Source organism: Ruditapes philippinarum, unplaced genomic scaffold, assembly GCF_026571515.1.
Source record: "Ruditapes philippinarum isolate M1 unplaced genomic scaffold, ASM2657151v2 ctg4531_1_1_1_1, whole genome shotgun sequence".
NCBI lineage: Eukaryota > Metazoa > Mollusca > Bivalvia > Venerida > Veneridae > Ruditapes > Ruditapes philippinarum.
In genome coordinates this window covers 87,787-104,183 of record NW_026853383.1, presented here as the reverse complement: position 1 = coordinate 104,183, position 16,397 = coordinate 87,787, and the positions used below count along the sequence as shown (strand labels likewise).

The 16,397-nt window shown below is 32.5% G+C and overlaps 1 protein-coding gene across 1 annotated transcript in view; it reads left to right on the top strand.

Moving 5' to 3' along the window:
- Positions 1–16,397, top strand: part of LOC132736716 (GRB10-interacting GYF protein 2-like) — a 38,378-nt gene that overhangs the window by 7,605 nt on the left and 14,376 nt on the right. Inside the window, exons 2-14 of the mRNA XM_060723910.1 lie at positions 377–416; positions 3,114–3,203; positions 6,307–6,442; positions 6,628–6,736; positions 7,482–7,587; positions 8,275–8,487; positions 8,874–9,030; positions 9,183–9,278; positions 9,673–10,224; positions 13,576–13,693; positions 15,393–15,494; positions 15,752–15,816; positions 16,245–16,372. Of these exons, the coding sequence (XP_060579893.1) occupies positions 385–416; positions 3,114–3,203; positions 6,307–6,442; positions 6,628–6,736; positions 7,482–7,587; positions 8,275–8,487; positions 8,874–9,030; positions 9,183–9,278; positions 9,673–10,224; positions 13,576–13,693; positions 15,393–15,494; positions 15,752–15,816; positions 16,245–16,372 (1,904 nt within the window). The 5' untranslated portion in view covers positions 377–384. The remainder of the gene's footprint in view (positions 1–376; positions 417–3,113; positions 3,204–6,306; positions 6,443–6,627; positions 6,737–7,481; positions 7,588–8,274; positions 8,488–8,873; positions 9,031–9,182; positions 9,279–9,672; positions 10,225–13,575; positions 13,694–15,392; positions 15,495–15,751; positions 15,817–16,244; positions 16,373–16,397) is intronic.

Here is a 16,397-nt window from a genome sequence, read left to right as displayed (position 1 = left end):
CATGAAACATCTTCTAATGAGTGTCTTCCAAAATTGTTCAAATAAAAGCCCTGGGGTTTAAACTAGCCCCGCTCCGGGGGCCTAAATACAGGTGAGCGACCTCAGGGCCATCATGGCCCTCTTGTTGTGAATTCCTTTCAGATTGTGAACAGGTCCATCAGACCTATTTTGAGGATTATGAAGGACCGTTTGTAATTGTGAATGTGTCCATTATATTCTTAACCACTTGTATTAAGCAAAAAATCACTGTCACAGTATACAAATCTACATATCAATAAAAATTGCCACTCTCTACAGAGTTTTAGGAGATATTCAAGTCGGTGTCTGTTTTTCCCTAGTTAGCTTTAATATTATAATAATGTGTTTATTGTTTCAGTTGTAAAGATGGCAGATACTCTAAAGTTTGGTCCAGAATGGTGAGTGCATTTTAATAAGTTTAACTGTTATTGTTGCAGCTTCAAATTTTTCTGACATGAATGATGTTTGACATCTGATTAATATTCACTGGTAAAATAAATGACTAAAGTCTGTAAGAACATGTAAATTTGCATTTGAACTTATTCCATACTATAATTATGGTTTAGCATTTTTAGCTCGAGTATACGCAGTCACCCATTTGTCGGCGTCCCTGTGGTTAAGTTTTTGTGTGTAAGCAATTATCTCCATAACTGCTTAAGGGAATGGATTGAAACTTCACACACTTGTTCTCTGTGATTATCTAACATGATTGGCACAATTCCCATAACTCTGATTTGCCTTTTTTTGCATATTTATGCCCCTTTTTCGGCTTAGAAATCGTTGGTTAAGTTTTTGCATGTAAGCTGATGTCTCCATAACTACTGAAGGGAATTGTTTGAAACTTCACACAGTTGTTCTCTGTGATTATCTTACATGATTGGCATAAGTCCCATAACTGTGATTTGTTTTTTTTTGCATAATTATGCCCCTTTTTAGCTCGACTATTCGAAGAATATGAGAGCTATTGTAGTTGCCCTGGCGTCGGTGTCAGCGTCGGCGTCTGCGTTGGTTAAAGTTTTTTGTAAAGTCAAATATCTCAACTATTACTTGAGATATTCAATTGAAACTTACAATACTTATTTATAGTAACAAGGTACATCAGATTGACAAGTTGGATAACTCTGCCTACAATAATGACAGAATTATGCCCCTTTTTAACTTAGAAATTTTGGTTAAAGTTTTTTGTAAAGTCAGATATCTCAATTATTGCTTGAGATATTCAATTGAAACTTACAATACTTATTTATAGTAACAAGGTACATCAGATTGACAAGTTGGATAACTCTGCCTACAATATTGAAAGAATTATGCCCCTTTGGAACTTAGAAATTTTGGTTAAAGTTTTTTTGTAAAGTCAAATATCTCAATTATTGCTTGAGATATTCAATTGAAATTTAAAATACTTTTTTATAGTAACAATGTACATCAGTTTGCAAAATTGCATAACTCTGTCTGCAATATTTGCAGAATTATTTGCCCCTTTGAAACTTAGAAATTTTGGTTAAAGGTTAAAGGTCTTCAAAGATATTTACTTGAAACTTTACACATGCACTTAGGGTCATAATTGGAGGGTCATAATTGTATGTCACTGACCAAGTTCCATAACTCTATCTTGCATTAAGGCTGATTCATATCCCCTTTTCTACTTAGTCTCTTGGTTAATGTTTACATGCAAGTTTTACATATCTCAATAAGTATTAAAGAGATTTATTTAAAACTTCACATATGCATTTAGGGTCATAATTGTAGGTCACTGACAAAGATCCATAATTCTATCTTGCATTTAGGCTGAGTTTTCTCCCCTTTTTCAACTTAGAAATTCATGGTAAAGTTTTGCTTGTAAGCTGTTATCTAAATAACTACTGAAGGGTTTGTGCCTTTTTTGGGACAATTTTATGCATTCATAATAATAAAGCAGTGATTTACTTGATAAAACATCTCAATAACAAGCCTTTGTACCTTTTCTGTCAAATTTATGTATTCATAGGTAATTAGTATTATTATACTCAATAAAACACCCTTGTGACATTACCTTCCGAAAAGTTAAGCCAATACTGTATAATTAGACTCTCTCTAAGGCCTATAACATGTATTTATAAAAAAAAATAGCCCTTTTGTGAACTTAAAAAATTTAACATTATCAAGGCTCTTTTACTATCAAGCACTTAGAATAGTCGAGCGTGCTGTCCTACTGACAGCTCTTGTTAGGGTTAGAAATTCATGGTAAAGTTTTTTCTTGTAAGCTGGTATCTCCATAACTACTGAAGGGTTTGTATCGTTTTTGGGACAATTTTATGCATTCATGATAAACAAGCAGTGATTTACTTGATAAAACATTTTAATAACAAGCCTTAATGTACCTTTTCGGACAATTTTATGTATTCATATAGGTTCGCATTATTTTACTCAATGAAACACCCTTGTGTCAACTTTTTCAAATAGTCGAGCGTCGCTGCCCTCTGACAGTTTTTGTTCTAAATCAAGTGAGGTCTAAAATTACCTAAACTAAATATAGATTTATATGCTAGCTAACTTTTAATAGTGACTGTCCTAAGAAAAATATTCTTTTTTACTTAAAGTTCACTTACAGTAGATTCAGACATAAAATATTTACACACATAAGTATTAAATGATCAGTTTTTCAGTGCAGTTGACAACATGGCAGCTTGATTAATTACATTGTTAAGCAACATGTTCAAGAAATTTGTGCAGTTGTTCACAAAAAAAACTTATTGCTTTAAAACATTAAGATTTATTTAAACATTTGTAGTTTGATCTCTTTCTTTGAAATTAAAACACTCTTTAAATTTCACCCTATAAAGCCTGTATGTTAAACACATTACACGACTCAAATTTACACTTAATAACATTTGTCAGACAGGAAGTCATGTTTTGCATATGTATAATTTCACTTGTAAACTCGCACCATGTCAAGAAAATTTCAAGTGAAGATAAAAAACATATTAAAGACAAGTTTAAAAAAGGCCAATGAAAGTAAGGGTATAATTATGATAAATGCTGTCTATTTCAAGGGGTATTGTAGATTGATATTATGTGGTTTTATCATTTATGTTAAATATTGACATTATTTCTAGGTTAAGACAGTTATCAGGGGGAAACAGTGTTGGTACCCCGCCCCCTTCCCCCGCACCAGGATTCGGTAAATACAAGCTGGCAGATTACAGGTAATACATTACTTTTCATTAACAATTTATAGAATATAAGTAAAAGCAAATATTTAAAAAAATGCTTATTTTATTGGATTTCTCACTCAAACTTCCTGTTGGAAACGTCTGATGCTTACCTTAAGTTGTAGAATTTCTTTGGCATACAAAGTTGGGAAACCTGACTCTTAAAGTCAAAACTGAATGATTACTTAGCAAAAAAAAACTATGTCACTTTTTTCTTTATATTTAGCTTCAAAAGGCATTAACAGTATTAAGATATCTAAATATTGATCTTGAAATATTAATATCTAGAATAAGATGTGTGTATTTATCTTATTGTGAGGGTTTGTAAACTTGCAGACTATATCTTTATCAGCATTTGTTAGTTTTAAATACAGGGACTTTTTCTCCTATAAGTTCTCAGAAATTGATAAGCTGATTTTTGAATTGTTTTGGTATATTTGTATATGAGTTTTATTGGCATAAGGAAAGATATTAATGTTGAGGATAAAGTTGATCCTCTGATCATAGTTCTAGCAGTAGGTATCACAGTTAGTTTGTAAGTTAATCCTCTTACTCTAACATTGATCTGTTAACTTAACTCACAGACACAGAATAAATGCCACAAGATTCTCAAAATTGTTTTGTTAAGTTTAAAAATAACATGACTTTATCAAAATTATGGCCCTTTTGTACATGTATATTGATACTGTTTGCTATATATACATAGTTCTTTCCACATTTTACCACAGAAGTGTTTTATTTATAAACCAATTGCTTTCAAACTTAAGTTAGCTTGTTTTTTCAGGTCAAGGTAGAAATGACTTGGTCATACTTTCATTCCAGATATTGATACCAATTCCCTGAAGCTTGTAATAATAAAAGTAAAACTTAGAAAAAAAATAGCTTAAACTCAATACAAATAAAGATAATTGTATGGAAATTTAAATCACCCAGTTCGCACCAGTTTCTTTAGACACACAAAAAATTTAGTCCTTAGAATTTTTCTACTGGTAGAAAATTGTCAAACACACTCGTGTCAAATACTCCAAAATTACAAGACAAGTATTTGTTACTGTACCTTTACTGGATATGTTTAATAGGAATGTGTTGTCAGATAATAAATTTATTTTATTACTAATTCCTTAATGTTAATCATTATACCCCCGAAAAGAAGTTTGAGGGGGGAGGGTATATAAGAGTCACTCGGTGGTCGGTAGGTTGGTCGGTCGGTCCAGCAGTCCGTGACATTTTCCTTGTCCGGAGCATATCTTGAAGACTAATGATTGGAATTCAATACAACTTCATACAATGATCAAGCACATTGAGAGGAAGTGCAGTGCACAAGAACCATAACTCTATCTTGATTAAATAGAGAGTTATTGCCATTTGTTACTTTTCCTTGTCAGGAGCATAACTTGAAAACTACTGGTTGGAATTCAAAACAACTTCATACAATGGTCAAGCACAATAAGGGGAAGTGCAGTGCACAAGAACCATAACTCTATCTAAAGTAATTACAGAGTTATTGCCCTTTGTTACTTTTCACTTTTTTCTTGTCCAGAGCATAACTTGAAAACTAGTAGTTGGAATTACAACTTCATACAATGGTCAAGGGCAATGAGAGGAAGTGTAGTGTACAATAACCGTAACTACATCTTCAGTATTTGTGGAGTTATTGCCCTTTGTTCCTTTTCTTTGTCCAGTGCATAACTTAAAAACTAATGTTTAGAATTCAATGCAACTTCATACAATGGTCAAGCACAATGAGAGGAAGTGCAGTGCTGAAGAAGGGTAATTCAATAAAACTTTATCAATGGTCAACCACATTGAAAGGAAATGCAACATACAAGAACCACAACTATCTTTTATTGCCCACAACCATGACTCTATTCAATTCTTTTGCAAGGTATTCTGTTACTAGTAACTTCCTCATTTCCAAAGCAGTCTTGCGGGGGTATTAATCACATTTAGTGATAGTTCTAGTTTAATCAGTAATTTCTATGATAGGAGTTAATAAAAAATTGTTCAGTGGTTGTGATTGTAGTTCTGTGATGGTGATCAGTAAACAAGATGTTCAGTGGTTGCGATTGTAGTTCTGTGATGGTGATCAGTAAACAAGATGTTCAGTGGTTGTGATTGTAATTCTGTGATGGTGGTCAGTAAACAAGATGTTAAGTGGTTGTGATTGTAGTTCTGTGATGGTGGTCAGTAAACAAGATGTTAAGTGGTTGTGATTGTAGTTCTATGATGGTGGTCAGTAAACAAGATGTTAAGTGGTTGTGATTGTAGTTCTATGATGGTGGTCAGTAAACAAGATGTTAAGTGGTTGAGATTGTAGTTCTATGATGTTGGTCAGTAAACAAGATGTTAAGTGGTTGTGATTGTAGTTCTATAATGGTGGTCAGTAAACAAGATGTTAAGTGGTTGTGATTGTAGTTCTATAATGGTGGTCAGTAAACAAGATGTTATGTGGTTGTGATTGTAGTTCTATGATGGTGGTCAGTAAACAAGATGTTAAGTGGTTGTGATTGGTGGTCAGTAAACAAGATGTTAAGTGGTTGCAATTGTAGTTCTATGATGGTGGTCAGTAAACAAGATGTTAAGTGGTTGCAATTGTAGTTCTATGATGGTGGTCAGTAAACAAGATGTTAAGTTGTTGCAATTGTAGTTCTATGATGGTGGTCAGTAAACAAGATGTTAAGTGGTTGTGATTGTAGTTCTATGATGGTGGTCAGTAAACAAGATGTTAAGTGGTTGCAATTGTAGTTCTATGATGGTGGTCAGTAAACAAGATGTTAAGTGGTTGTGATTGTAGTTCTATGATGGTGGTCAGTAAACAAGATGTTAAGTTGTTGCAATTGTAGTTCTATGATGGTGGTCAGTAAACAAGATGTTAAGTGGTTGCAATTGTAGTTCTATGATGGTGGTCAGTAAACAAGATGTTAAGTGGTTGTGATTGTAGTTCTATAATGGTGGTCAGTAAACAAGATGTTAAGTGATTGCAATTGTAGTTCTATGATGTTGGTCAGTAAACAAGATGTTAAGTAGTTGTGATTTTAGATTTCTGATGGTAGTCAGTAAACAAGATGTATATTTGTCAGTGTTTCAATGATTTCAGGTATGGTAGGGAAGAAATGTTAGCTCTGTATATACGGAGTGAAGGAATACCTGAAGAACTGAAACAATATACAGCCATAGTGTCAGAAAAACCTCAAGACCCATTAGCCTTCCAAAATTTATCAGAGGAAGAACAGGTTAGTTTATCTTCACATGATATTGTTCATAAACAAAACTGTTTCACAAGTTGTATAATGATACTACCTTGTTTTAACAATTTGTAGGTTACTTTTTGTCTTTGATGATTTTTTTGCCTGTATTTGTGTTTTAAAATGTCAGTGTATTTTCAATCAGATCAAGTTCAACTGTACTGTATTTTTAGCAAATAATGGCGCAGTCAGTGAACAGTCAAGCTGTGTTACGTATGATGGGTAGAGGGGCACCTTCAATGAGAGGGAGAGGTGGTGGAGTAGAGAGAGGCAGGGGCAGAGGTAATCTATATCATAGATTTTTATATGCCTAAAAAAAGAATTCTGGTGCATAATGTTGTGCTCCTGGTCATCTGCCTGTTTAAGTTTCATTGCATGAAAATACAATGTCAAGAGCTTAGATAAATAAGCATGTAGCATTGCCTTATTGACCTTTACAATCATACCTCTTGGCCCTGCTCCAGGGGTCACTTAATTTATATAGACTTTTATAGAAAAAATAAATCTAACATATCAAGCATTGCCTAGTAGACTGCCATAAAATCACGCACCTAGGGTAAAAAATGCTCCATAATCATAATTAAGATAAAACATCTTTCATGTTGGATCTCTTCCCTAATTTAAAGATTATTTTTGATTGCTCAATCAAATTTACTTTTGAATGAATATTGCCCTGCCATTAGGGGTGCTCTAGTTTATTTAAAAAAAAAATGATTGAAATTAAAGTTTGTTCTTAATGGTTTTTGGCTAAAGTTTGTAGTTGTGGGCTTTTAAAATGAAAGTAAACTGCTTTAATGCAAGTAATGATTAGAATAAAATTTATATTTGATCCTAAAGTTCCAGTTGTTACCAGTGCTCAAAAGTATGTAGAGTTATTTTCCTTGAATTAAATTATCAGTAACAGAATATAATAATGAATCATTTGTCTGTTTAAATAGACAGCATGGAGTTTTTTGAGCTTAATTTTTTTTCTTCCTTAGAACTGTCTTGATTGGATCTTTGAGAATACAATATTGTTATGTTGCAGGAAGGGGGCGGGGTGAAGGTTATATGCAGCGAGGAGTATCGTACGATGAAATGGAAGGTGGTTTTGGTCGGCCACGTCAAAGACCAGATGGTTCTTGGGATGAAGGGTATGGTGTTACATTGTATTGATGTTGTCAATGATGATATGTTAATAATCAAATGTTCTGTCATATATGTTGTGATCATTTAATGGGATAATGTAATTAGTGTGTAAAGTAAGTAATTATTGATTGACATTAACAAATTTGTTACCTTATGATATTTGTTTTGCATGTTGATGTTTTGTTTATTTCATTAGAGATACAGTAAGCAAATAGTCACATTGATGCAGATCACAGTGAAACTGATGCTATATGCTGCCATAATTAGTTTACATGGTTTATAGATAAACAATGGAGAAGAAATATTAAAACAGTATTAAAGTAATATTCTGAAATTAGATTCAACAGAAATGTGATGAAAGGTCATATTTTTTCATTAGAATCAAGTTTCGGTTTTGATTCATGTTTACTAGGTTACAGACATATTGTGTTTGAAGCTTACAAAAGTGTACAATTTTTCTCTGTTTACCTGGATTATCAAATGAATTTATGTTAGCAATAAACAGACATCATTATTTCCCTTGTGTTCATTATAAGTAGCTTTTTATATAAAGATGTGTTGTGACGTCAAATAGTTTGTACGTTATTCTGATGAAGACAACAGTCGAAACAAGTAAAGATTTAAAAAAAAATATGTGTTGTTTTGGTGTATTTTAACTGATTGTAAAATTACCATAATTCATACTATTTCAGGGAAGTTAAAGCATATCAAAGGTCATATTCAAATAGATATACAGATCCAACACAGCCAAACAAAGTGTATCAACGTTCATTAAGTAGTGAAAATTGGCGTGATCGTGAGGAAGATGATGATAATGGAGACTGGAGGAGGGCCGGGTCCAAATGGAACAATACGAGAACCAGCTGGCGAGATGGTACACATCAACGAGGTTTTGAATATGACCGGTTAGTAGATATTGATATATCAGCTTGGATCTTGATAGTATCGGTTTATTGCAAATAAGATTTCTTTTTTTCTGCTAAACATTTGAATCATTTTAAAATTATGTCATTTAGGGTTATTAGTGTTTATAAATTCATATAATAAATCCCTTGACGTATTGTAAATTGTTGGAAGAAGTCAAATGTATTGTTTTAAATTCTTCTTAAGTATGAAAGGAGTAAATAAGGTTGTAGCAAAAAATAAATGATGAGAATGATAGTTTATGAATGTTGATGAAATGAAATCAAAGAATTATTTCATTGCGTAAAGCTGTGAAAATATCATGAATAACAGTGAATTTTTAGCAGAAAAAGAATTTATGTTATAAATGTATAACTAATTATTGTAGGTCACATCAAGTACAAAGAGGTGGTTTTAATCGTTATGGTAGACAACGAAGTGGAGAGAATTGGGATGAAGAAGATTTACCAGAGTGGAGTATGGATGGTGACCCTGATGAAGTTGGAACATTTGATGCCACTGGTGCTTTTGTTTCTCCTAAAAAGGTATATAAACACTTTTATTTTGGAAAAATTGGGATATCTAGTGTAGTTCCATATACCCCAGTCAGTGGCACTGGCCACCAGTTTTCTCTTGTAAAATACACTTTCATAATAAAGTTGACAAACTTTAATTTTAAAATGATTTCTTGTTTCAGATAATTAGAAAAGAGGAAGATTGGGATATTGATGAAGAAAGGCCAAATAAGTCTCCCCAAGGGCCAAGTCCTGAAGATAATAATAGATTGGAAAAGGTAACTTTTTATTTTTACTTCAGAACAATGCAAAGAATAGTGGGACTATTCTTCTCACTCTGGCTGGCCTAGTCTTTAGCTAAAGTTGTTTTTTCTTTTGAAATTTCCTATTATATGTTTTAGAATAATAAACTTCACTGTCTACCACCCTGTGTTTTGATATAAAAACAAGACTGTTGTTTTAAATATAATCTTTTTCATGTAAAATAAAAAAAAATATTTAATACAAAATTTATAGGAAATACTCTGAAATATATTTAAAATGCAACACTGATGAGGGTAAATATTATGTAAAATAATTTCTGATAAAAATGCTATTGACTTGATTGAATTTAATCAGTTCTTATGACTATTTAAACAATTTTAATCATTTAAATGTTATCCATTTCTTCAGATTGAAGAAGATACAAAGAAGGCCACAAATTCAAAGGACATCAATGATAATCGTACAAAGAAATCTGAAAAGGAAGAAAAAGAAAACTTTGAGAGAAATGAGGTGAATGGGCCACCCCAGAAACACAGTATTTCTGTTCCCAAGAAAAATAGTGCTCAAAACAATCCTTCAAAAGTGTTAAGTGATAATATGCAACAAGAGAAGCTAGCAGAATCCCCTCGACCTTCTCCAGGTCAAGCTAGAAAAACTAATAAATCTCAGCCAAAAGCTGCAAAGCCCTCCGATCATACAGACACTATATCTAAGACTGCAGATGCAAAGAAAAATGGCAACTCCAATAAAGGTGGTAAAATGGAGGAGAAAGTTGTCAAACAAAATGCTGAGACAACTGCTACAAAACATGCTAACACGAAAGTGCCTAAAGACAATAGTAAAGAAACAGTAAATACATCTTCGACTAAAAGACGAGAAAAGTTAAAGTCAGAAGCTGAAGCTCTTGATCAGTTACAAGAGACTGTGGAAAATATGGTAGCAGGGATCACAGTTCTCGAGGTGTTTTATCTTTCCTTATCATCCTTTATTGTTAACAGCATGCCTTTTCCCATTGTCACCACGGGTTAGATTACCGGACCCATTCCCTATGGCAAATATGCTTATTTTTTCCCAGTCTTTGCCAAAAGGGCTTGAAAGAGGTTTCAAAAGGTACCAACTATTTTACCCAATTAAGCTATTTTATGATGCAAAATTTCCCAAACTGGGCTAGGTGCTTTTTCCCCAAATAGCTAGAAAAAATGTCTGTAACATAATCTTGGTAAATGACAGGATAGTGTCATTAATGGCTTTGAAAAGGTATTATTTCAGGCAATAGGGAACGATCTGAGATAAGCATCGTATACGTCACTGATAAGAGACCTGTTCTAAAAATAGCCACATATCGATAAGTTTCGGACAAGAAATCTGGTTAATCTACATGTAGATTATGCAACATAATGGTTACGAATACTTTTATTCACATTTCTCTCAATGGAAATGATGTTCCTGGAGTTAAACTTGCGTAAAGCATGACTGAGATGTTTTAAAACCATCAGGAAAATAAAGATGATATGGTGAAAAAGAAATAACTTTCGGGGCAATACTTTCCCTGCATGTCAATTTGAGAAAAATGCCGGCGCTTGGCAATTTGTTTTTGTTTCACTGTTTATCAAAATTAGAAATGGTGATATGATATGGTATGATTTTAAGAAATTGGGTCTAAAAATGAAAGAGTATCTTTCTATCCCAGATATACGTAGATTGGAGAAGTCATGAATCTATCCACCAAAGTACAAACAGTATTAGATTAATGATTAATATCTTAATTCTTTAATAATTTTAGAATAAGCAAAACTCTGCATTTTTCCTATTTTACCTTATAAAAAATGCCGATTCTAGTATTTATTTTATCAGAAATAATGTATAGGCCTACGTACATGCATGCTTGCATGTATATTTAAACTGAATTGACAATTGAGGTCCGTGATTTAACATACACTGTTTACGTATAGACAATAAAATACATTTGTTTTTTATTACAAAATATTTGTTGTTAAAATCATCGCAAACAATTACTGGTGCATTTTTAGCTCGACTATTCGATAAGAATAAGTAGAGCTATTGCAGTCACCCGAGCGTCGGCGTCGGCGTAACCACTTATGTTAAAGTTTTTGTAATAGTTCAAATATTTTCAAAGTCCATTGACATATGGCTTTGAAACTTTGCACACTTGTTCACCATCATGACCCCAACCTGTAGACAGGAGGAGGTAACTCTATCAAGCATTTTGACAGAATTATGCCCCTTTTTCGACTTAGAATTTACGTTAAAGTTTTTGTAATAGTTCAAATATTTTCAAAGTTCATTGACATATGGCTTTGAAACTTTGCACACTTGTTCACCATCATGACCCCAACCTGTAGACAGGAGGAGGTAACTCTATCAAGCATTTTGACAGAATAATGCCCCTTTTTCGACTTAGAATTTACGTTAAAGTTTTTGTAATAGTTCAAATATTTTCAAAGTCCATAGACATATGGCTTTGAAACTTTGCACACTTGTTCACCATCATGACCCCAACCTGTAGACAGGAGGAGGTAACTCTATCAAGCATTTTGACAGAATAATGCCCCTTTTTCGACTTAGAATTTACGTTAAAGTTTTTGTAATAGTTCAAATATTTTCAAAGTCCATAGACATATTGGCTTTGAAACTTTGCGCACTTGTTCACCATCATGACCCCAACCTGTAAACAGGAGGAGGTAACTGTATCAAGCATTTTTTTTACTATCAAGCACTAAGAATAGTCGAGCATTGCTGTCCTACCGACAGCTCTTGTTTAAACTTTGTTTTATTGACAAGGTGTAAAGATGTATATAGAGGCCAGAGCAGATTGTGACATATGTTTAAATTTAACTTTAAAAAAGTACAGTGTGTATAGTTGTCCCTTTTCTTTCACACTAAATTCCATTTCCAACTTGTTTGCTTTCTACAATTGTATTAAATTTCTTAAAATATTGCATGTAAACAAAGTAAATATACGCTGATTAACATCATGTATAATGTGTACTCCCTAATCCCTTGTCCGAAAGTCAGTACAGGTGATGTAGTGGTGATTAGGTAAAATCTATTTTTAGAACAGTGTTACCTTCAGATCGAAGGCTATTTCTCATATCAAAGACATTCTATAAAATAATAATTTACCTAACATAGAATGTTATGGTAACGCTCTTCTGATAAGCTTTGATTGTTTTTTACCACACATTGTAATCATTATCCATAATTTCTTTCAACACATCCATTTCTTAAAACCACTGGGTATATTTAAACAAAGCCTTAACAGAAAAATACCCTTAATTGTGATCTTATATAAAAATTAAATGATTCAGGTAAAATGCACAAATGCTGTCTTATTATAAAAGGTCATGAGAGCTGAAGATAGAGTATATTCTTATAAAAAATGATGCTGGCTGAGGATTTTTTAGCTTGACTATGATATTTGCTTAAAAAAAAGAGCTATCCTACTCATCTGAGTGTCAACGTCAAACCCCTGGTTAAGTTTTTAGTACCACACCACTTATTTCCTATACCCTTTGAGGTACTGATTTGAAACTTTAAATACTTGTTAGTATTATTTTAACATTCCCATTTCTAGGAAAGTTTTTATATTAGTTGGGCATACTGTGTTATGGGCAGCTCTTGTTTTACATTACATGTTATTAATAAAATGAAAAAATTGATAGAAGTCATTGTTAAGAACATGAATATACATATATATAATATATCTTTTAGGGAGTCATATTTTACTTTTATTTTTGCAATATATGGCCACCAGACAATACACATATACAGAATATACGTAATAGATAGTCCTGGTTGGTGACCCTGGCTAAAAGTCTGTTTTATACAGCGTATGTTTTTAGCACAGTATTTTCAGGAAGATAGGATGCGTGACTTCATCAAAAGTTTAGTTCAACTTAAAGAATAATGTTGTCTATATCCAAGGCTAATAACTATGTCATATACTACAAATGAAATCTCCCGCTGTTCATTCCTACATCATCCCATCTTTGTCAAGTACTCAGAATAGTGGAATGTTTTGTCCTCTTAAAAGCTCTTGTTTCATTGCTTTTGACAGTTGTTTTTAAATGATGCACCATGATATATCTGTTAACTATGTCATTTAGTAGCATCAGTTATAAACATGAATTTGTGTATGAAATTCAAATTGTTTGGATTTTCATTCGTTTTAGGTAGAAATTTACATATAACTTTTACTTATAAGATAACATAAGCCTTGAACATGAATATATTTTATGGTTATGAAATGAATAAAATAGTTGTACATTAATTTGTTTATAATGTATATAGGATGATGAAGATGAAGGGGGAATTTCCACAACAAAATTTGTTCAACAAAGTGCTCTACCCCCAGACCATGAAAACTACAGTAAATGGTACTACAGAGACCCACAAGGGGACCTGCAAGGTGAAATAAAATTATTTTGTTATAAATCCGTGTTTAAGGTAATGGAGGTTTTTGTAAGCTTACTCTCAGGATTGGTGAGCCTCTTTGAATTTTCCAGAACACAATTCAAATTGTTATTAGTACAACAAATCAAACAGGTCTCTTGTTAATTAACTGTTGTATTTTTACTAGGTGTTCAGTTTATCTATTAGACTTTTGTTTACTAAGTGTTCAGTTATTAGCTCACCAGAGCCGAAGGCTCAGGGTGAGCTATTAGTATCAAAGGGGGATGCTCCGTCGTCCGTCGTCATGCGTCAACATTCGTCTTCTTCTCAGAAACAACTGGGCAGATTTACTTCAAATTTGGTCAGTAGCATCCTTGTGACAGTCACACTTGAATTTGCTCATGTCATTCCCATTGGCCCCTTTTAGGGGTCAGCAGAGCTAAAAATAGAAAAACCTTTAAACATCTTCTTCTACAGAACTAATGGATGGCTGATCACCAAACATTGTCTGTAGCATTCTTGGGTAGTCTTTTATCAAGTTTGCTCATATGAATTTGATTGGCCCCTTTTAGGGGCCCCATAAGCTAAAAAAAGAAAAACTTTTAAATGTCTATTTCTACAGAACTAATTGATGGATGATCACCAAACTTTGTCTGTAGCATTCTCAGGTAGTGTTTTATCAAGTTTGCTCATATTAATTTGATTGGCCCCTTTTAGGGGCTGCAAAAGCTAAAAATAGAAATACCTTTAAATGTCTATTTCTACAGAACTAATTGATGGATGATTACCAAACTTTGTCTGAAAGGGGCCACTAAAGCTAAAAATAGAAAAAAATCTTCAAACATCATTTCCAACTGAAATAATTGATAGATGATCACCAAACTTTGTAGCATTCTTAAGTAGTTTTTCTATCAAGTTTGCTCATATTAATTTGATTAGCCCCATTTAAGCTAAAGCTTAAATGCCCCAGGTCATGGCATTTCTTCAAATTATTGTTTAAACATATTCTATGGTTAAATTTAATATTAGGAAATATTGACATTCCAACACTGAAGTTGTTTCTGGTGAGCGACTCAGGGCCATCATGGCCCTCTTGTCTATTAGAGTTTGTTTACTAGATGTTCAGTTTATCTATTAGACTTTTGTTTACTAAGTGTTCAGTTATCTATTAGAGTTTTGTTTACTAGGTTTTAAGAGTTTTGTTTACTAGGTGTTCAGTTATCTATTAGAGTTTTGTGTACTAAGTGTTCAGTTATCTATTAGAGTTTTGTTTACTAGGTGTTCAGTTATCTATTAGAGTTTTGTTTACTAGGTGTTCAGTTATCTTTTAGAGTTTTGTTTACTAGGTGTTCAGTTTATCTATTAGAGTTTTGTTTACTATATGTTCAGTTTATCTATTAGAGTTTTGTTTACTAGGTGTTCAGTTTATCTATTAGAGTTTTGTTTACTAAGTGTTCAATTATCTTTTAGAGTTTTGTTTACTAGGTGTTCTGTTATGTTTACAACGCAAAAACAAAACAAAAATTAAAAAAAAAATAATTAGCTCTTGGAATATAGGTGTTTTACCCATTCAAAACGTTCTACAAAAAACATTTTGTGCAGTATATATAATCTTATTTCAGTGTTCTGACTTGTAATTGTGTAAAAAGAAATGTTATTTAATTGAAATAATCAAGCCCAGATTAAATGTAATGAAATTCTAATTACAATTTCAGGTCCTTTTTCATCAACTGAAATGGCAGAGTGGTTCAGTGCCGGATATTTTACCATGAACTTATCTGTTCGCAGAGGCTGTGATGAGCTATTTTCACAACTTGGTAAATTTTACACACATTTACACATCATGTTTAATTATAAATGCTTATTGTAGAATAATCAAGTGTTACATAAATTCTAGACTTCATGGTGTATACATGGTTTCAAATATTTTGCCCGGCTATATTAAGGCAGTTTGGTGTTGACAAATCTTTGGTTTACCCCTGTGGTATCATTTACCCCTGTGATATTATCATTGTAAAGTGTCTCTAGTATCTTTTCTATACATATTGTTCATAATTTGTTTCACTGTTTACAGGTGAACTTATAAAGAGATGGGGACGAGTACCTTTTCTACCAGGTCCTTCTCCTGCACCACTTATGGTAATGTCAGATATTTCTTACTACTTACATAAATGTTCGTTACAGATATTGCTTATATTTTTGTAATGGATCAGATGTCAAACTGAACTAAATGCTGAAGATAGTGCTGTTTGCTCTCTCTTGATGACCATTGACTGTTACTTTAAGGGATCAGAACAGATGGTTCATGTTACAATTATTTTTATATATATATATCTGTTATTATTTGTATAAAAGTTGCTATAAATTGTTGTCTTCAATAAAGCATTTTTCATGGTCAGAAGCTATAATGAGAGTTTGATACTTCTGAATATAATAATTGTTTTAATACTTTGCATTTGCTTATTAGTAAATTTTACGTAGTATTGTAATTTGATTTGAAATAAAATTTTAAAAAAACCTGTAAAATTACATTTTCTAACATAGTCCTTATCAATTTGTGTTTATAGAATAGTACTAGTCCTGATATATCTAAACAACAACAACAACAGCAGCAGCAGCAGGAGCACATGCAACAAGCATTACAACAACAGTTATTAATTCAACAACAACTTGTACAACAACAAATGTTAATGAGGTTAGTGTAACATAGTAACATTTCT